Source organism: Schistocerca serialis, chromosome 10 (genome assembly GCF_023864345.2).
Source record: "Schistocerca serialis cubense isolate TAMUIC-IGC-003099 chromosome 10, iqSchSeri2.2, whole genome shotgun sequence".
Classification (NCBI taxonomy): Eukaryota; Metazoa; Arthropoda; class Insecta; order Orthoptera; family Acrididae; genus Schistocerca; species Schistocerca serialis.
The window spans coordinates 142,297,032-142,319,145 of NC_064647.1; the positions used below are offsets into that span (position 1 = coordinate 142,297,032).

The 22,114-nt window shown below is 41.2% G+C and overlaps 1 protein-coding gene across 3 annotated transcripts in view; it reads left to right on the forward strand.

Moving 5' to 3' along the window:
* Nucleotides 1–22,114, forward strand: part of LOC126425288 (uncharacterized) — a 390,004-nt gene that overhangs the window by 137,374 nt on the left and 230,516 nt on the right. For all 3 annotated transcript variants that reach the window (XM_050088259.1, XM_050088260.1, XM_050088261.1), the window contains 2 exons: nt 11,266–11,375; nt 18,498–18,679. In XM_050088259.1, the coding sequence (XP_049944216.1) occupies nt 11,266–11,375; nt 18,498–18,679 (292 nt within the window). The remainder of the gene's footprint in view (nt 1–11,265; nt 11,376–18,497; nt 18,680–22,114) is intronic.

The window sequence follows — 22,114 nt, forward strand, 5'->3', positions numbered from 1 at the left end:
GGACACGCTTTACAGTGCTGTTCACATTATTATTCCTCAACTACAGCTATTGTTGAGGAATGATGGTGGACATATTGAGCATTTCCTGTAAAGAACATCGTCTTTGCTTTGTCTTACTTTGTTATGCTAATTATTGCTATCCAATCCGATGAAGCGCCATCTGTCAGACATTTTTTGAACTTTTGTATTTTTTTGGTTCTAATAAAACTCCATGTCATTACAAGCATGTGTCTCAATTTGTACCTCTCCATCTACATTATTCCGTGATTTATTCAGTTTTCAAATTTATACTGACTTTTTGATCACCCGGTATGTGCAGTAATTGGAGAAATGTGAACTATGGTGACATTCTTACTAAATGTGTCCAAAAAGGAGCAACCTGCTGTTAATCTTTTCTTGACTGCTGAAGTACAACCACCGATAGACGTCCATCAGAGAATGAAGAACGTGTATAGGACAGCATGTCTGTCGAAAACCAACTGCGACGTGGGGGGCTACTGCTTCCTGTTAATGCAAGTCCCCACATCACAAATGCAGAAATTATGCCAACTCAAGTGGGGGACACTTCAGCACTTTCCCTATAGTCCTCATGTCTCCCAATATGATTATGGTATCTTTCGTCCCTTAAAAAAGGCCTCAAAGTGTTCACAGTTCCTGACAGACAAGGGTGGCCAGCAGGCAGTTATAGACTTCTTCAAACAGCAAGACACAGTGGTGTTCCAAACAGATATCTTCAACCTGGTGTGCCTCAATGCTCATGACAATTTTGCCTGATTGGCATACTGATCTGGTCTGTATGGCCTTTAAATGGAAGCTTTTTTATTTCCACTTATACAAAAATGATCTGAAGGACAGGGTGAGCAGCAATCCGCAACCATTTTCTGATGAAACTGTGATGTATGGGGAGGTTCATCATTGGGAGACTGCAAGAGAATAAAAGATGACTTGACAAAATTTCTTGTCGGTGTGCAGAACGGTAGCTAGCTCTAGAAGCAGAAAATAGTTAGTTAATGTGTATGAACAGGAAAAACAATCCTGTAATGTTCAAATACAGCTTCAACAGTGAACTGTTCATAACACTCTTGTGCATGACATATCTGTGTTTAATTGCAAAGTGATGTGAAATGAAATGAGCAAGTAAGGACAGTAGTAGGGAACGTGAATGGTTAACTTAGGTTTGTTGGGAGAATTTGAGGAAAGTGTAGCCCATCTATAAAGGTGACTGCATATAGAACACTAGTTTGGTCCATTCTTGAATACTGCTCGAGTGTTTGGGATCCCAAACTGGTTGGATTAAAGAGGGATTTAACATCCCGTTGACATCAAGGTTAATAGAGAGTTGAATTAAAGAAAGACATTGAAGCAATTCCTAGGCAGGCTGTTAGAATTATTACTGTTACATTCAGTCAACATTTGAGTATTATCGAAATGCTTCATGAAGTCAAGTAAGAATCTCTGGATGGAAGACAATGCTCTTTTTGTGGAAACATGATTGAGAAAACTTAGAGAACCAGCATTTGAAGGTGACTGTAGACTGATTCTACTGCTGCCAATTTACATTTCACATAATGATCATGAAACAGAGGTAAGAAAAATTAGGGCTCATATGTAAGGATATAGGCAGTCGTTTTTCCCTTGCTCTATGTGTGAGTGGAATAGGAAAGGAAATGACTAGTAGTGGCATAAGGTAAGCTTTGCCATGCACCGTATGGTGTCTTATGGAGTGTGTATGTAGGTGTTGATGTAGAAGTGGTTTAAGACTAAAGCCAAATGTAAAGTGTTGTAACACGATTCACGTTTTCCGTCGCACTTCACATAGTGTAGACCGGGGAACTGCCTGCTAGGCATGCCCCATGTGAACTGACTGGGCACAGCCCATGCTGCCTGAGTTGTTGTTGTTCCGCCGGCAGAGGGCGCGGCCAAATTCTCGCATGCCCTCTGGTGGATGGGACTTTACTTGCGGCAACTACTGTCCATGACGCGCCGTGCCGATGTGCACCTCCCGCGATCTTTCTGGTGGCTACTGCATAAAGTATGCACATGTTCCCTTGAGTATGTCAAAAATGGAAGGAAAAAGTTGACTCACTGCATAGTCTGTCATAGGATGAGAAGAAGCATGGTGTGCATGCTGTTCCCTTTGTATATTAATGACTTTGCAGACAATAGTGTGGTGATATTTTTCTCATTTTTGCAGCCAGACTGTGCAATCATCTAGAAAATATTTCCACTGTCTTACCTCTCTGCCATCTTCAGGTGAGAATGCTGTTTGCTGATCTCACCAGAACTGATTTATATTGTGTCCAGATGATTGCATGGTCCAGCTACAGGCTTGAGAAGAATATTATGAGTTAATATGCTGGGAAAGATCCAATTAACATATGCTACGCTGACTGGTTGCTAATAACAGATCTTGGGAGTTCCATAGAAATGCTGTATTGAATCCAAACTCTTTATTATGCATTTCAGGTGCGGCCCATCACCAGAACGTCTGCTAAAAAATACATACATTGTGAGCAAAAAATATTTCAAGACCCACACATTAAGGCAAAATAAGTGACAGACAAATTTACAGAATACATAACAGTGTACTATAAAAAAGTTGTGTAAGCACTGGCATATAGTGCATAACATTTCATGGAGAAATGAAGTCAAGTGTAATGGTTGAACATGAAAACTACATTGAACAAATCATGCTAACCAGAGTGAAGTAAACTAAAATCCCACCAGACGGTGTGCTGAACTTAACACACCAGACAATGTCAAATACAAGAAAAATTACAGATAGTAACAAAAAGGCTACAATTAGCCATGTATGACAACAAATATCATCAAACTTCAAAGCATTAATAGGACAAACTACATAGTACAGTGTAATACATTAAATACATATGTATTAAAAGGCATTAACAAATCATAATAGTAACTTATACAGGCTATGCAATTCAAACTATAGTCAGGGATACAATGTGTGGAGGGAAGAAGTTATTTTATAAAAAAAATATTTTAACACAAGCACAAAGATTCAAATTTGAAGTCATACAATAAAACTATATGAATTAATCATAAAACAATTAGTGAAAAAGCTGCTACACAGGAGCATGCTGCATTCAGAGTAGCATGACTGCAGTCCTTGGCCTCATTTTTTAGAATGAAAAACCAAAATATATTTCACAAGATAATCAAAACTGATGAAAGTACATGGGCAAATAGCAATCTCAGTAGGATCTCCTTGCATATAAAATCATTGCGAGCAAAAATTACAAGGACAGCAATTAAAAGAATTATTATCAAACCATCAAATCTTTGTTAAAAAGCACCAAAAGAAGGAGCACTGTGCTCAGATTGGCAATACCCAGTCATCAGTTATATTTATGCATAATAACATGAGACACACTTCAGCCAATAAAATTCTGTCAGGCAAACTAGGAAAGCTAGACACATTTTTTTATGAAGGGTCATATGGGCACCCCAAAAAGCAGTATCCATTCATGTAGAAATACACTCCTGGAAATTGAAATAAGAACACCGTGAATTCATTGTCCCAGGAAGGGGAAACTTTATTGACACATTCCTGGGGTCAGATACATCACATGATCACACTGACAGAACCACAGGCACATAGACACAGGCAACAGAGCATGCACAATGTCGGCACTAGTACGGTGTATATCCACCTTTCGCAGCAATGCAGGCTGCTATTCTCCCATGGAGACGATCGTAGAGATGCTGGATGTAGTCCTGTGGAACGGCTTGCCATGCCATTTCCACCTGGCGCCTCAGTTGGACCAGCGTTCGTGCTGGACGTGCAGACCGCGTGAGACGACGCTTCATCCAGTCCCAAACATGCTCAGTGGGGGACAGATCCGGAGATCTTGCTGGCCAGGGTAGTTGACTTACACCTTCTAGAGCACGTTGGGTGGCACGGGATACATGCGGACGTGCATTGTCCTGTTGGAACAGCAAGTTCCCTTGCCGGTCTAGGAATGGTATAACGATGGGTTCGATGACGGTTTGGATGTACCGTGCACTATTCAGTGTCTCCTCGACGATCACCAGTGGTGTACGGCCAGTGTAGGAGATCGCTCCCCACACCATGATGCCGGGTGTTGGCCCTGTGTGCCTCGGTCGTATGTAGTCCTGATTGTGGCGCTTACCTGCACGGCGCCAAACACGCATACGACCATCATTGGTACCAAGGCAGAAGCGACTCTCATCGCTGAAGACGACACGTCTCCATTCGTCCCTCCATTCACGCCTGTCGCGACACCACTGGAGGCGGGCTGCACGATGTTGGGGCATGAGCGGAAGACGGCCTAACGGTGTGCGGGACCGTAGCCCAGCTTCATGGAGACGGTTGCGAATGGTCCTCGCCGATACCCCAGGAGCAACAGTGTCCCTAATTTGCTGGGAAGTGGCAGTGCGGTCCCCTACGGCACTGCGTAGGATCCTACGGTCTTGGCGTGCATCCGTGCGTCGCTGCGTTCCGGTCCCAGGTCGACGGGCACGTGCACCTTCCACCGACCACTTGCGACAACATCGATGTACTGTGGAGACCTCACGCCCCACGTGTTGAGCAATTCGGCGGTACGTCCACCCGGCCTCCCGCATGCCCACTATACGCCCTCGCTCAAAGTCCGTCAACTGCACATACGGTTCACGTCCACGCTGTCGCGGCATGCTACCAGTGTTAAAGACTGTGATGGAACTCCGTATGCCACGGCAAACTGGCTGACACTGACGGCGGCGGTGCACAAATGCTGCGCAGCTAGCGCCATTCGACGGCCAACACCGCGGTTCCTGGTGTGTGCGCTGTGCCGCGCGTGTGATCATTGCTTGTACAGCCCTCTCGCAGTGTCCGGAGCAAGTATGGTGGGTCTGACACACCGGTGTCGATGTGTTCTTTTTTCCATTTCCAGGAGTGTAATTCAATGAAACAAACAGAAGTGTGATAAATGAGAGACGTGAAGGCAGCAGCCCTAAGTGAGATCATTAAAGTAACACATCATCAAAGATATTAAAAAAACAATTTGTGTTGCTCACAGTCTCCTAGTTAATTATAGTGCTGGGATCTAATTTGTGGTGCACATACACTTAGAACCATGAACCATGGACCTTGCCGTTGGTGGGGAGGCTTGTGTGCCTCAGCGATACAGATAGCCGTACCGTAGGTGCAATCACAACGGAGGGGTATCTGTTGAGAGGCCAGACAAACGTGTGGTTCCTGAAGAGGGGCAGCAGCCTTTTCAGTAGTTGCAAGGGCAACAGTCTGGATGATTGACTGATCTGGCCTTGTAACAATAACCAAAACGGCCTTGCTGTGCTGGTACTGCGAACGGCTGAAAGCAAGGGGAAACTACAGCCGTAATTTTTCCCGAGGGCATGCAGCTTTACTGTATGATTACATGATGATGGCGTCCTCTAGGGTAAAATATTCCGGAGGTAAAATAGTCCCCCCTTCCGATCTCCGGGCGGGGACTACTCAAGAGGATGTCGTTATCAGGAGAAAGAAAACTGGCGTTCTACGGATCGGAGCGTGGAATGTCAGATCCCTTAATCGGGCAGGTAGGTTAGAAAATTTAAAAAGGGAAATGGATAGGTTGAAGTTAGATATAGTGGGAATTAGTGAAGTTCAGTGGCAGGAGGAACAAGACTTCTGGTCATGTGACTACAGGGTTATAAACACAAAATCAAATAGGGGTAATGCAGGAGTAGGTTTAATGATGAATAGGAAAATAGGAATGTGGGTAAGCTACTACAAACGGCATAGTGAATGCATTATTGTGGCCAAGATAGACACAAAGCCCATGCCTACTACAGTAGTACAAGTTTATATGCCAACTAGCTCTGCAGATGATGAAGAAATTGAAGAAATGTATGATGAAATAAAAGAGATTATTCAGATTGTGAAGGGAGATGATAATTTAATAGTCATGGGTGACTGGAATTCGAGTGTAGGAAAAGGGAGAGAAGGAAACATAGTAGGTGAATATGGATTGGGGGACAGAAATGAAAGAGGAAGCCGCCTTGTAGAATTTTGCACAGAGCACAACATAATCATAACTAACACTTGGTTTAAGAATCATGAAAGAAGGTTGCATACATGGAAGAACCCTGGAGATACTAAAAGGTATCAGATAGATTATATAATGGTAAGACAGAGATTTAGGAACCAGGTTTTAAATTGTAAGACATTTCCAGGGGCAGATGTGGACTCTGACCACAATCTATTGGTTATGACCTGTAGATTAAAACTGAAGAAACTGCAAAAAGGTGGGAATTTAAGGAGATGGGACCTGGATAAACTAAAAGAACCAGAGGTTGTACAGAGATTCAGGGAGAGCATAAGGGAGCAATTGACAGGAATGGGGGAAATAAATACAGTAGAAGAAGAATGGGCAGCTTTGAGGGATGAAATAGTGAAGGCAGCAGAGGATCAAGTAGGTAAAAAGACGAGGGCTAGTAGAAATCCTTGGGTAACAGAAGAAATACTGAATTTAATTGATGAAAGGAGAAAATATAAAAATGCAGTAAGTGAAACAGGCAAAAAGGAATACAAACGTCTCAAAAATGAGATCGACAGGAAGTGCAAAATGGCTAAGCAGGGATGGTTAGAGGACAAATGTAAGGATGTAGAGGCCTATCTCACTAGGGGTAAGATAGATACCGCCTACAGGAAAATTAAAGAGACCTTTGGAGATAAGAGAATGACTTGTATGAATATCAAGAGCTCAGATGGAAACCCAGTTCTAAGCAAAGAAGGGAAAGCAGAAAGGTGGAAGGAGTATATAGAGGGTCTATACAAGGGCGATGTACTTGAGGACAATATTATGGAAATGGAAGACGATGTAGATGAAGATGAAATGGGAGATATGATACTGCGTGAAGAGATTGACAGAGCACTGAAAGACCTGAGTCGAAACAAGGCCCCCGGAGTAGACAATATTCCATTGGAACTACTGACGGCCGTGGGAGAGCCAGTCCTGACAAAACTCTACCATCTGGTGAGCAAGATGTATGAAACAGGCGAAATACCCTCAGACTTCAAGAAGAATATAATAATTCCAATCCCAAAGAAACCAGGTGTTGACAGATGTGAAAATTACCGAACTATCAGCTTAATAAGTCAGCTGCAAAATACTAACACGAGTTCTTTACAGACGAATGGAAAAACTAGTAGAAGCCAACCTCGGGGAAGATCAGTTTGGATTCCGTAGAAACACTGGAACACGTGAGGCAATACTGACCTTACGACTTATCTTAGAAGAAGATTAAGGAAAGGCAAACCTACGTTTCTAGCATTTGTAGACTTAGAGAAAGCTTTTGACAATGTTAACAGGAATACTCTCTTTCAAATTCTAAAGGTGGCAGGGGTAAAATACAGGGAGCGAAAGGCTATTTACAATTTGTACAGAAACCAGATGGCAGTTATAAGAGTCGAAGGACATGAAGGGGAAGCAGTGGTTGGGAAGGGAGTGAGACAGGGTTGTAGCCTCTTGCCGATGTTATTCAATCTGTATATTGAGCAAGCAGTGAAGGAAACAAAAGAAAAATTCAGTGTAGGTATTAAAATTCATGGAGAAGAAATAAAAACTTTGAGGTTCGCCGATGACATTGTAATTCTATCAGAGACAGCAAAGGACTTGGAAGAGCAGTTTAATGGAATGGACAGTGTCTTGAAAGGAGGATATAAGATGAACATCAACAAAAGCAAAACAAGGATAATGGAATGTAGTCTAAGTCGGGTGATGCTGAAGGAAACAAAAGAAAAATTCAGTGTAGGTATTAAAATTCATGGAGAAGAAATAAAAACTTTGAGGTTCGCCGATGACATTGTAATTCTGTCAGAGACAGCAAAGGACTTGGAAGAGCAGTTTCATGGAATGGACAGTGTCTTGAAAGGAGGATATAAGATGAACATCAACAAAAGCAAAACAAGGATATTGGAATGTAGTCTAAGTCGGGTGATGCTGAGGGAATTAGATTAGGAAATGAGGCACTTAAAGTAGTAAAGGAGTTTTGCTATTTGGGGAGCAAAATAACTGATGATGGTCGAAGTAGAGAGGATATAAAATGTAGACTGGCAATGGCAAGGAAAGCATTTCTGAAGAAGAGAAATTTGTTAACATCGAGTATAGATTTAAGTATCAGGAAGTCTTTTCTGAAAGTATTTGTATGGAGTGTAGCCATGTATGGAAGTGAAACATGGATGATAAATAGTTTGGACAAGAAGAGAATAGAAGCTTTCGAAATGTGGTGCTACAGAAGAATGCTGAAGATTAGATGGGTAGATCACATAACTAATGAGGAAGTATTGAATAGGATTGGGGAGAAGAGAAATTTGTGGCACAACTTGACCAGAAGAAGGGATCGGTTGGTAGGACATGTTCTGAGGCATCAAGGGATCACCAATTTAGTATTGGAGGGCAGCGTGAAGGATAAAAATCATAGAGGGAGACCAAGAGATGAATACACTAAGCAGATTCAGAAGGATGTAGGTTGCAGTAGGTACTGGGAAATGAAAAAGCTTGCACAGGATAGAGTAGCATGGAGAGCTGCATCAAACCAGTCTCAGGACTGAAGACCACAACAACAACAAAATACACTTAGAGTTCCTTAAGGCTATCAAGTTTCCTACCCTTAGGTGGGTGTATGATTTTTGAATCTTCATTCGTTGATGGTAGAACATAGCCTTTTGTTTTTAAATGTCAGCTGAGTGCACTATTGTAACTTCTGTATGTGTGCTCTCTAAACCTTGTTATGGACTTCCTTTTTACTTTTCTTTGTTATGTACATTGGTATGTATTCTGTAAATTCGTCTGTCACTTATTTTGCTTTACTGTGTGGGTCATGAAATATTTTAGTCACATGAAGTATGTATTTTACATTCTACATCTACATCTATATTTAAACAGATACTCTATAAATCATACTTAAGTGCCTGGCAGTTGATTCATCAAACCATTTTCACAATGTTTCTCTGTTGTTAGTCTCAAACAGCATGCAGAAAAAATGAACACCTATAGCTTTCTGTGCGAGCTTTGATTTCCCTTATTTTTGCATGATGATCATTTCTCACCATGTAGGTTGGTGCCAACAAAATATTTTTGCATTCAGAGGAGAAAGTTTGTGATTGAAATTTTGTGAGAAGATTCCACCACAAAGAAAAATGCTTTTGTTTTAATGATGTCCCCCCAAATCCTGTATCACATCAGTGACACACTCTCCTCTGTTTCATGGACCTATAACACAATCTTGGGGAATGCCAGAAATTACTTCTGTTGTATTCGATGACTTTCCATCAATTACTGCGAACAGTGACCTCTCTGGCAGGAAATCACAAATCCAGTCACACAACTGGGATGATATTCCACAAGCATGTAATTTCACTACAAGCCACTTGTAAAGTACAGTATCAAAGGCCTTATGGAAATCTAGAAAATGGAATCAGTTTGAAATCTGTTGTCAATAGCACTCAACACTTCATGTGAATAAAGAGCTTGTTATGTTTCAGAAGAACAGTGTTTTCTGTATTCATGTTGACTGTGTGTCAACAGACCGTTCTCTTCAAGGTAATTAATAATGTTTGAACACAATATATGTTCCAAAATCCTGCTGAATATCAATGTTAGTGTTATTAGTCTGTAATTTAGTGGATTATTCCTATTGCCTTTCTTTGATACTGAACAGTTGTACATGAGTGCTAAGTATGGAGCTATTGCACCAGTACACTCTGAATGTAACATAATCTATATACAGTCTGGACCAGAAGACTTGCTTTTATTAAGTGATTTAAGTTGCTTCACTACTCCAAGGATATGTACTTCTAGTTACTCATGTATACATTTATGTTTATTGGATTAACCTCATGCACAACTTCAAGTAGCAGTTGCAGTGTTGGGAAATTCCACATAGTCATAATATTAATAGTAGCCTCAGACATTCTGCAGATTATGCAATTGTCTGTAATGAAATGCTATCTGAAAAAAAGCTGTACAAATGTGCAACCAGATCTTGATGTGCTTTCAAAGTAGTGCAGGGATTGGCAATTTGTATATTATAATGTAAAATTATTTACTTCAAAATATTCTGGATGATGGTCATACTAGTAAACCCTTTTGCTGCCGCTTGGATTTTCCTGCAGTTCTGTGGATGTCCAAATGCATCCTAAGCCACTGACTCTCATTGCTGCAGACAAATTACTTCCATGTCTCACCGAATAAAAATGTTTTGAGTATTTATCATACACCATATGTGCCTCATTGCATGCTATCATTTGCATAGAACCTCATTTTGATATCTCGAATCATTTATGAGATGTGATGATTGTTATGACCACATGATTTGTGATTTGAAAGGACGGGAATGGGCGGATTGCGCGAGACTGATTTTTGGATATGAAACCCATTAACTTGAGAACAAAATGAGATAGTGTTCTGCTCTCAATTTTAAATAAATTTTTTATATCTTATCCATATTTCCTTCACTGCAATGTGTGAATCCATCCATTATGTTCATGAGCTGAGGAGAGGTGATGCAGTGACATCATGCTGTCATCAAAGGCACTCATATCAGTTGTCTGCTGCCACAGCCCATTAACATACATTCATGGTATGTCCCACATCTATTTCTATGGTTATTTCATGCAATGTTGCTTCTCTGTTAGCACTGACATCTCTACACAAACACCACTGCTCTCAGTTGTTAAGTGAAGGCTGTCAGCCACTGCATTGTCCTTGGTAAGAGGTAATGCTTGAAATTTGGTATTCTTGACACACTTTTGACACTGTGTATCATGAAATATCGAATTCCCTATTGATTTCTGAAATGGAATATTCAATGTGTCTATCTCTGACTACCATTCTACATTCAAAGTCTGTTAATTCCTATCATGTGCCCATAATCATGTCGAAAACCTTTTCACATGAATAACCTGAATATAAATGTCAGCTCCGCCAATGCACTGCTATTTTATACCGTGCATGCATGATACTACCCCGATCTGTGTATGTGCACATTGTTATCCCATGATTTTTGTCACATCACTGTAATCTGTTAAGGAGAAGATGTATTGAGATTCTGGTGTAGTAATTATTATTATTATTATTTCCTTCCCCTTCCTTCCCCTCCCATCTCCTCTCCGAGGTCTGTTTGAGATCTGGTCCATTGCAGAACTACCACTCTTTGCAGCCAGATGCCAAACCCATAGTAAAAGTCAGTGCCTGTATGATGATTGCTAGAATTATGATAATTTTGTTCTTGTTCCAGGTGACTTGAATGCAGATAAGCTGCTGTGTGAAGCACTGAATGCACACTGGGGCTACCGTGCTACACTGCTCACAGTTGCTGCTTTGCTGCCTCTGTGCACCAAAGATGTGGTCAGTATAAACCATGTGACTGTTGTTTTAGAACATGTTGGATTGATTTTAGCAACCATGTTACTGGCTAGCACAGTTACAAACTACCCATATCATCATTCGAGAGGTAAAATTCCAGTACTGCCAACACACATGCATAAAACCTAGGAAATTATTCCTGAATTTTGGAACTAACAGTTCCTTCCTTGGTGAGGAGAGAGTAATAAGATGTGGAAGGTTAAAAACAAGGGCAGTTCACTCAAAACCCCTACATGAAAGTGACCTACGTGTTGTGAATATAAGGACAAACAAGATCTTTGTGGCAGATTAAAACTGTGTCCCTGATTGGGACTTGAACCAGGGACCTTTCACTTTTGTAGGTAAGTTCTCTACTGACAGAGCTATCTGAGCACATTACATGACTCACATTCCTACTCATACTTCTGACAGTGTGCCTCTGTTATCATCCAAACTACTCTGAAGTTCTCTAGTATACCTTGTGGTGGGACTAGCGTATGTGGAAGAAATATTGTGAAGAAATTCGTTCTGGAAATGATCCACCAGACTGAAGCTAAACTATTTATTTCCAGTTTCCTTTCTTCTAGGTGTGCTAGTCCTGCAAGGTATGCAGGAGAACTGTGAAGTTTGGAAGCTAGGAGAGATACCAGTGGATGTAAAGTGATAATGGCAGATCGTTGAGTTTTGCTTGGGTTATTCAGTCAATAGAGCATTTGCCCATGAAATGCAGTGGCACCAGGTTCATACCCCAGTCTTGCACAGTTTTAATCAGTCATGAAGAAGTTTCAAATCAGCACGTACTCCATGGCAGAGTGAAAATTCATTCTGAAAGATCTGTGTTGTTCTTCTTCTTGGATCTCAGGAGCTCTCTGGCTGTGTGTCTTCTGATGGGTATATAAAGCAATTGTGGCAATGGAAACTCTTCCATAATTATTGGCAAACTACTGCTAGAGCAGGTGTTTATTTGAGTAGCCATTCTTTTCTTCTGAGCCTAATTTTTTTGGCACGGGTGTTCTAAGTGTCCAGGTCTTCACAAATGGGTTTATGCCTTGTTTGTCGATTATGTACAGTAGCCTCGCAGACTTCTATCAGGCTTTTTTGCATGTTGCATTTCAGGATATCTTTATACCTTTTACACTGTCCTCTTGATATTTTAATTGGTGAACAATATCCGAGAATAGATTGAACAAGGAATTTGCAAGGGATTCCTTTGCGGGAGAGTTACAGTTCTTTAATACGGCTACACTTACCTGACATTCCACCTTAATTGTTCCAGACAGGCATTCCTAGATTCTAGATGGTTGTGAATGATTCTGTTGACTTGCTGGTTACGTACAGAAGCTGGTTGTTATTGACAGTGGCATCCATTCCATTATTTCTGAAATCTAGTTCTTTATGCAGTCATTTGCTTGTCAACATTTCATAACTGTTTTCCCAAGCCACCCATACAGTCCACATGTGTGCATGTGACTTGGACTGCCAAACCTGTTTCACATTGTTTCTTATTTCAAAATAGGCTGGTGTTACTGAATGTCATACATTGTGTTTTTGGTTTTAAACAACCGGCTTAGTTGAGCAATTACACACTGTAAAATTTATGTTGGTGTAAATTTTACCTAACAATTTTGTGAATTTTAACAGTGTAAAATAAACAATTACATCACTGTATTTATCAGGCCTTCTGACTATGAAGCTATTGTGTTTGTAAAAGTTAAGTTTGGACCTAATTGTCAACATAATTTACAAAAGTTGTTTTTCTTTCATTACCCTCATGATTACATTTAAATTAATAATGCTAATAGCCTATTACACTGATAGCATAATAGCCCAATCAACAGTGACCCAGATAGGTAAAATATTGTAAATAGTTTGTGTAGCTTAAAATTTTTGTACAACGATAAAATGGAGCATCATGAACAAGCTAGAAATCCTGACTAGTTGGATGAGCATTGGGAGGGGGGGTTGCATTTCGAGGTCACTTTCATATATTTTTCTCAAATAACTCAAAAACCGTGGCCTCCAGTGAAAACATATCTCAGTACAAAATTTAACTACATTAAATTTGCTACAAAAATGTCCCATTCATTTTTTCTGTAAGACTAATAGTTTGAGCATGGTGACCGAGAGAATATGAAAACCTCGTTCACAGTTTTTGAAGGCCAGAAATAACATTGTGGGTTGCATAAAATGACATCAGTAGGGGCAGATGAATCATCCTGTATAATTGTGATCAGTGCTCATTGTGTACTTTATGTCACATGTATAAAGCTATGTGTGTCTTTAATATGGTCTTGACCGACTTTGTTGGTTGCTCATTTCAACATCTTTTGGTGGTTTTATGATGTTGTTCTTTAAATACATTGAAGCTGTTCAGTACTGTTTAAGAAAATATTTTGTTACTGGTTTGTGATAAGAAGTCTCTAAAATTACTACACTGCCTGACAAAAAAAAAGTGAAGTTCCTAGAAGACACGATCGGATGTCATTGTAACTCTATCCAAATACACACCATCAGTGGGCATCTAAATGATTTAGAGTTGCAGCTCTCTCTGACAGGTAGGATGGCCACTAGATTGCATTGGTATTGTTCACATTTGGCATTGTTACCATGCCTGGTAGAGTATATAACGAGTGTGAACAGTGTCAGATGTCGAGTGACCATCGTGAAGGACACACAGATGCTGCATACTCGTGTGAGACACTGTTACCACCACCTGACAGAGTTTCTAAGGGACCTCACTCTCAGTCACCATTTGATTGGCTGGCCAGATTTTGAAATATGTAGATATGTGAGGCATTTAAATGTGACTGTGGCTCAACAATGAACTCCACGCAAATGTGTGGGCAGGCACGCTCGTTGCAAATGTTCCGGTCGACCATGTCTCACCACCACAAGAGAAAATGACTATATTGTGCACCAAGTGTGATGTAGCCCCTCCCCATCTGTGCCTGCCATCTGAGAACAGATAATGGACTCCTTGCAAAATTCTGTGTCATTTGGAGACTAGCAGCAGCTGTACTAGGGAATTACCATCCCACGCATAAGCTACCGTTGCACTTCAACACAGACGACTGCGTTTGGAAGGCTGCTGTTGCAAACTAGCCTATGGTAGCAGCAGTTCTCCGTCTGCCAAATGACTAAAAAGTCGCAACCACCAAACCCGAGAGGTGGCACATCTATCAATAGCACAAGGAAATCTGACTAGGGCCCCATTGTGGATCACCCCTGAGTTGGCTAACTTGACATAACATTAATTTAATTCCTTGAAACCCACAACAAAACAAATGACATTGTAGGGAATGAGAATGGGTGTCTTTGAAAAATTAATAACAAGGACCTTCGGTATCACCAACAGATTTATTAACTAATATGAAGGTAAAGAGAGAACAAACATATAAGTACAAACTTCAATTGTGTAACATTTCATTAACACGAACTCAGGTCAATTGGCAATAGACATGGGGAACCTAACTGGAATTTATGTGTAAATCAGATTGGCTACTGTGAGTGGAAGGATGTCATTCTAGGCAAGTACACTCTGCTGTATCACTCCAATGATTGGTCTCTCACATCAAGACACAATTAAAGCATGCAATGGACACTAGGAGTGACTACTGTGTGTACAAGGCTGTTCTGACAAAATACAGTCATGAAAACGATTGATAGACTTCTGAATTTGCCAAAGCTGCGCAATGTTACTGATATAGCCAGCGAAAGATGAGACGCTGTCATCTGGGTGTGGTTGCTTCTGAAGTATTGTACTGTGGGAGATGGCCCCACGTCCACCAGTGATTGTCTCACATCTGTGAAAATGTAAAGTTTCACCTGGGTGTCCTGACGTCGTTACAACGAACTGCTCTCTTTGTAGAATCGGAAGAGCTCTAGTGACTGTACTCCGCGATGGTCGAGAAGCAAGTCCCCCTCTCCCTTTTGCTCAAAACCTTCTGAAAAACAGTTGTTCATCCTAATGTTCTTGAATAAACCTATTGTGGCCCAGCAGTCGTTACCGTGCCAATCATATTTTCTAGCAAGGAGACCCTATCTTCCTCAACCAATCACTGCAGTGCAGTACACATTCTGTTCTCCAAGAAAATAGCACACAATACCTGGAGGTCGTGCAGCCAAACCCCTGGCACATTTCACAAGATGAGGGAAGCTTCCTGGTGAAAACAAGCTCCATCTCATCCAAAAAAGTATTTAGTGGGTGCCGTTTTGGCAGGGCGCGGCGGCATCTAAGAAACACGCATCCGGAGACATTCGTCGTCCCAAGGTACGCTGTTCTCATTACACATTAGCCAGGTGCCTGCCTGTGCCGCTTTACCTGGACCTGAACATGGAATAAGGGGACTAGACTCCCACACCATGTCCACCCGATAAGTGGTTACGCTGCTGCCAGGATGCCCAGTGCTGCTAGTTTCTAAAGAAGTGTCATTTCGCATTCAGCTATGGTGTTCCCACCCTCTCGCTTGGTCGCTAGCGGAACGAGGCTGGCCGCCAGAATGGCGGCCCGTAATCCACTACCCTGCCAGGCCCACAGCCCATTTCAGTGACTCCAAAGGAATCTGTGAACTGGCTTGCTGCTCAGAGAAAGTTCTAAAGCAGCCCCTAATGCAATGGTCGCTTCCAGCATCCAAAACTCTTGTCTCTATAGCCGAGTTTATTTCTACTACTGCTACTCGAGTCATGCAAGTACTGTGAGATCAGTCAGGGAAAATTTAGATAAACCAAAGGCAAATGAAATTGGAAGATAATAAATGACAGAATGAGAGGGGAAATGCCTGTCGGGTAATACCACAACATTGGCCTGCCCGGAAGGCACCGCCATCTTTCACTGTGTGACTGGGAAGTGTGGTGTACTGATGAATGTCGCTGCATCGTGTTCACCAGTGAATCGCAGTTCTGCACTATCCTGGATGACCATTGTTGCTAAGTATAGTGATGACCTGGGGGGAAGCCCCATTCTCACTATGTTCTGGAAAGGCACAGCAGTATTACTCTTGCCACAGTGTGGGGAGCTACACGGTATGACTTAAGGCCACATCTGTTAGTGATTGAGGGAACTATGACAGCAAAATGGTATGTCACAAACATTGTGTGTCTTCATTTGTTATTTCTCATGTGATAGAATCATGTTGCCAGTTTACAACAGGAAAATGTTCACCCACATATGGCACTTTTCTCTATGAACTGTTGCGTGATGTTGAGGTACCCTCATGGCCAGCAAGATCCCCAGCTCTGTTCCTGATAGAACACATGTGGGACCAGCTCAGACATCAACTTCATCCCAGTGCGAGTATTCAGGATATCGAGGACCAATTACAACAGTTTTGGACTGGCTTACCTCGGGAGAGGATATAGTGGCTGTATGACATCCTTCACAACTGAACCAGTGCTTGCTTCCAGACCAGAGGACATACAGTGTCATACTGATAAGTGTGCTCCTACTGTCAAGTTCTTTGTAAATCTGACACTATATTATTATTACTGAAATAATATCACACACCCTCTTGATCCATTAAGTTTCATTTCATTGCCTCCTTCCATTCAGGCTACTCCACTGTGTTTGTCAGACATTGTACACAAGTCAAAAAAGTTTTGCATCACTCCAGTTCCCAGAACTCCTGATGATAGACATTGACTGTGGATGTTGTATCACAGACACAGTCCCTTTGACTGTTCAGAGATGTCACTAAACCTGCCCAAAGATGTAAACAGCCATGCGTGAGCAGTGCCTGTTAGACGAAGGAGGTCTGACAGCCAAGAAGTTCCAGTCATTCCACCAGGAAGGAGGTACACGGCTCATGTTGTCTGTAGTTCAACCATGACTAGATGGTCAATACTGCAGTTCGATTATTTCCACATTGTTACTTTATGCCAGGAAGGGCTCTCAACAAGGGAAGTGTTCAGGCATCTCGGAGTGAATCAAAGTGATGTTGTTCGGACATGGAGGAGATACAGAGAGACAGGAACTGTCAATGACATGCCTTGGTCAGGCTGCCCAAGGGCTACTACTGCAGTGGATGACTGCTACCAATGGATTATGGCTCAGAGGAACCCTGACAGCAGTGCCACCCTGTTGAATAATGCTTTTTGTGCTGCCACAGGACATCATGTTATGGTTCAAACTGTGAGCAATAGGCTGCATGATGCGCAACTTCACTCCTGACGTCCATGGCAAGGTCCACCTTTGCAACCATGACGCTACGCAGTGCAGTACAGATGGGCCCAACAGCATGCTGAATGGACCGCTCAGGATTGGCATCATGTTCTCTTCACCATTGAGTATCGCATATGGCTTCAACGAGACAGTAATCGGAGATGTGTTTGGCGGTAACCCAGTCAGACTGAATTCCTTAGGCACAATGTCCAGTGAGTGCAGCAAGGTGGAGGTTCCCTTCTGTTTTGGGGTGGCACTATGTGGGGCCGACGTACGCCGCTGGTGGTCATGGAAGGTGCCTTAATGGCTGTTCGATACTGGAATGCCATTCTTCGATTGATAGTGCAGCCATATTGACAGCATATTGGTGAAGCCTTCATCTTCATGGATGACAATTCCTGCCACCATCATCCGCATCTAATGACAACGATATTGCTCGATTGTAGGGGTCAGCATGTTCTCCAGACATGAACCCTATAGAACATGCCTGGGATAGACTGAAAAGGGCTGTTTAGGGACGATGTGACCCACCAACCACTCTGAGGGATCTATGCCAAATCGCTGTTGAGGAGTGGGACAATATGGACCAACAGTGCCTTGATGAACTTGTGGATAGTATGCCACGACGAATACAGGCATGCATCAATGCAAGAGGACGTGCTACTCGGTACTAGAGGTACTGGTGTGTTCAGCAGTCTGGACCATCACCTCTGTAAAGTCTCTCTGTATGGTGGTACAACATGCAATAGGTGGGTTTCATGAGCAACAAAAAGGGCAGAAATGATGTTCCTGTTGATCTCTGTTCAAATTTTCTGTACAGGTTAGGAACTCTGGGAACCAAGGTGATGCAAAAGTTTTTTGATGTATCTATTTTATAGCATACCTTTTGGGTATTAATATTTTATTTCCATTGAATTGATAAAGTAATAACCTGACAAACTGTTATAAATGTACATCTTATTTTTCAGGTTTCAGAAAGCAGTGCAAAGATTGTCGAGATGTTGTTGTCGTCTCTCGACAGCCCGACGCTTGCGTCTGCCGGTGCTGACGCTTATCGAGCCTATGTTGGCCTGCTGCTAGGTGTGGAACTGTGGTGGGAGCAGTTCTCTCTGTACGTTTTACGGATATTGCAGAACCCCGATCCAGAGAAGTACGTGTTATTTCCAAGTGACATTCCTCACCATATAGCTCTTGTATAATGAACAAAACAATATTACAGACTATAAAAAGGGATCCATTACAGTCTTACAGAACTAAATGTTTTATAATGTTCATGTTTGATTAATGGTGCCAATGATCATAAAGATGTTGACACTGTATTTCTTGTTATGTCACCTTTCTGATCACTATGTGGAAATTGTTTTGACAGGTAGTAATGCATTATCAAATTGTCATTGCAACTTGTCTCCCTGCTCTTAACTCTTCATATTTTTTATGGTAGCAGGGATGAAATACAGAAAGCAAATGGTTATAAATAGCTTTTACCGAAACCATACTACAGTTATAAGAGTCGCATCCTGTGAAAGGGAGGCAGTAGTTGATGAGTGAGTGAGACTGGGTTGTAGCCTATCCCCAATGTTATTCAGTGTGTACATGAAGCAAATGGTAAAGGAAATGGTGTCAAAAATTCAAAAGGGAATTAAAGTTGAGGGAGAAGAAATAAAATCATTGTGGTTTGCTGATAACATTGTAATTTTGTCAGAGACAGCAAGACTAGCTGAATGGAATTATAGTGTTGGGGTGCAAGATACCTCATTTGATTTGAGCTCAGAATAAATTCTAGAAATCTAAAAATAATGAATGTTAATGTGATAGGACAGTAGTATTGTGGATAATGCCTGTTACCCTTCTTGTAGACAGTTGTGATGTGCACTTTTTCTCCAATCACGGGGAACTGTTTTTAGTTAGGTGAATTGTGGTATATTATGTTTAAAATGGGAGCTAACTCGCCTGCAAATTCTATGTAAAAACTGACATGGATCCCATCAGGCCTCAGAACCTTGTCTAGCTTTAACATTTCAAATTTTTTTTCAGTGCCACTGTGTCTAATGGAACCTGTGTATCATATACGACAGTTTCCGATTTAACGTTTGTTATTAGTGTGTGCACAGTTTATATCTTCTACATATTCAGAAGCTTTCCCATGCTATCTGTCTGTGCTCTTATGTACAGTACAGATGTTGTTCATTAAAGTTCTTTGTGGCTGGATTCAGCTCTGTGTTACATTACCAGGAAGAAGTTTCATACATGGTTAAACAAGCCTTGAAGCCAATGTTGCACGGAATGAACAAAGAAGTCTGTGATGGTAAAGCACACACCCATGTCTGATCTGCAAAAACTCCTTTACATAGTATTGCTTAATTTGAGAGATCGAAAGAAAGATTAGGAAAGAATAGCTTATTGTTACTTGACGTGAGAAGCAGTAAACAAATGCTTACATAGTCATCCAACTGGTAGCTGTTCAAGATGCACTACATCTTTATGATGTAAAAATAAAAAATCTAGCACACTTCAACTACATTCACTTCATAATGTGTTATGGGATCATTTTTGGAATAACTCATCAAGGCAAGCTTAAGTTTTCTGACAAGGGAGGCTGTGAAATTGGGATCACAGATATACTTCTAACTTTATACATCTTTAGTAGGTCATTAAACTAACATAATGAACAAGCAGTAAGATGCAATACTCTGGAAATTCTGAGAAAAACACAAGAAAAGTTTACACGTCTATTATGTAACTTACATATCTGTGCAAAGTTGCCAATTGTAAGCAGTCACTGTGGGCAATTGGGTCATAGACAATAAGGTGGTTTGAATCCAGCTATCTTCTGATTTTCAATCTACATTCTTTTTTCTTCACTGGTCACATTATTTAATTTATATGACACTTGAGAGGTAATGTAATGGAAAAAAAACCACATGCATTTTCATGAAGTAGTTAATTTCATATGTGATTTGACTATTTACTATTAGTAATTAAATTTCCAAGGATGAGGGACAGACTTGGAAAGCCCAACTCAAACCTTGATAAATAATGATGTAAATGATGTTATTCACAATCAGTAATATAGTAAGTCACAATGTGCCAGACCACAAGAGTAATAATGTGCAATTATTCATAGGATGTGCCCTTAACATCACACATTGCAGGATGGTATTTGTCATACAGACTTGGAAAACATAAATTGAAACTTGATGCAAATGCACATGTTGTTTTCATTGTACTATAACTGAAATTTCTTAGAAATTAAATAATATGACCTGTGATAAAGAAAAAAAAAGATTAATAATTATGTTTGAGCAGGAGTCGAACTGTCAGTTCCTACATGTTCATCTTATGAAGCTCGAACACTAATTACTTGACCACCATGAACTTGGATGTTTGGTGCTTACACACAGATGCATAAGGCACATAACAGATGCACAATATTTCTCTTGTGATTTTCTTGGAATCGGTAGAGTAGTGCACCTTACTACTTGTACATTATATTATTTTAATGGCCTATTGAAAGCGTACAAAGCTTGAAGTAAATATGTGATCCCAATGTCGTGGCCCCCCCTTCTGAGTCCACATGAATTATTTGTAGTGTGAACTCAATAACACTAGGTAGAGGCCTCTTCAAAGAACTGGGGATACTATATACTGCTTCCCAATGTAAAAGTGAAGCACCACAGTGTCACGGTCAGAAGTCAATGTAACTTCATATGAGTACCCAATGTCAGTGGTATGTAAGTGATTACAGTTGCCATTCTCTGTGACAGGTAAGATGGCCACTAGTGTGTGTTAGTGTTGTTCATGTTTAGTGTCATTACCAGGGCCAGTAGACTATGTAAGAGGCACGAATAGCATCAAAAGCTGAATGACCGTTGTAAAGGACCAGAGATGCCATGTACCTATGTGAGTCAGTGTTATTGGCACCTGACAGAGTTTGGAAGGGATCTCATTGTCAATCCCTATTTAAATGGCTGGTCAAATTGTGACATAATAATTTTGTGGAGCATTTAGATATGACCATGGCCAATGATGCACTGCATGGGTAAACGAATACAGGTGTACTTGTTGTGAATGTTCTGGATGACCCAGTCTGACCACACATAGGAAGATCACTATACTATGAACCAAGAATACTGTAAGCTCTTCATGTCTACATCTGTCATATGACTACTAATAATGGTGTCCCTGCAAAATACTGTGTCATATGGAGACTAGAAACAGATGGAGTAGGGAATTACTGTCCCATGTGTAGGCTGCAGTTGACACCACAGTGGAAACCACTGTATTTGGAGTGGTGTGGTGACTGGGAGTCATGGACTACCTATGAATGTCATTGCAATATGTTAAGGGATGAATCACAGCTCTGCACTATCCCAGACGATCACCGTCGCTCTGTGTAGTGACAACCTGGGAAGATCTGGGGAGATATCCCGTCCCTCCAGTGCGTCTGAGGGGCGCAGCGGCATTGCTCCTGGAGTGGAAGAAGCTATTGGGTATGTATGACTTCAGCTCATGGCTGGTAGTGAGTGAGGGAACTCTTATACAAAATGCTACATCAAGAATGTGGGAAAAGATAGATTGCTACTTA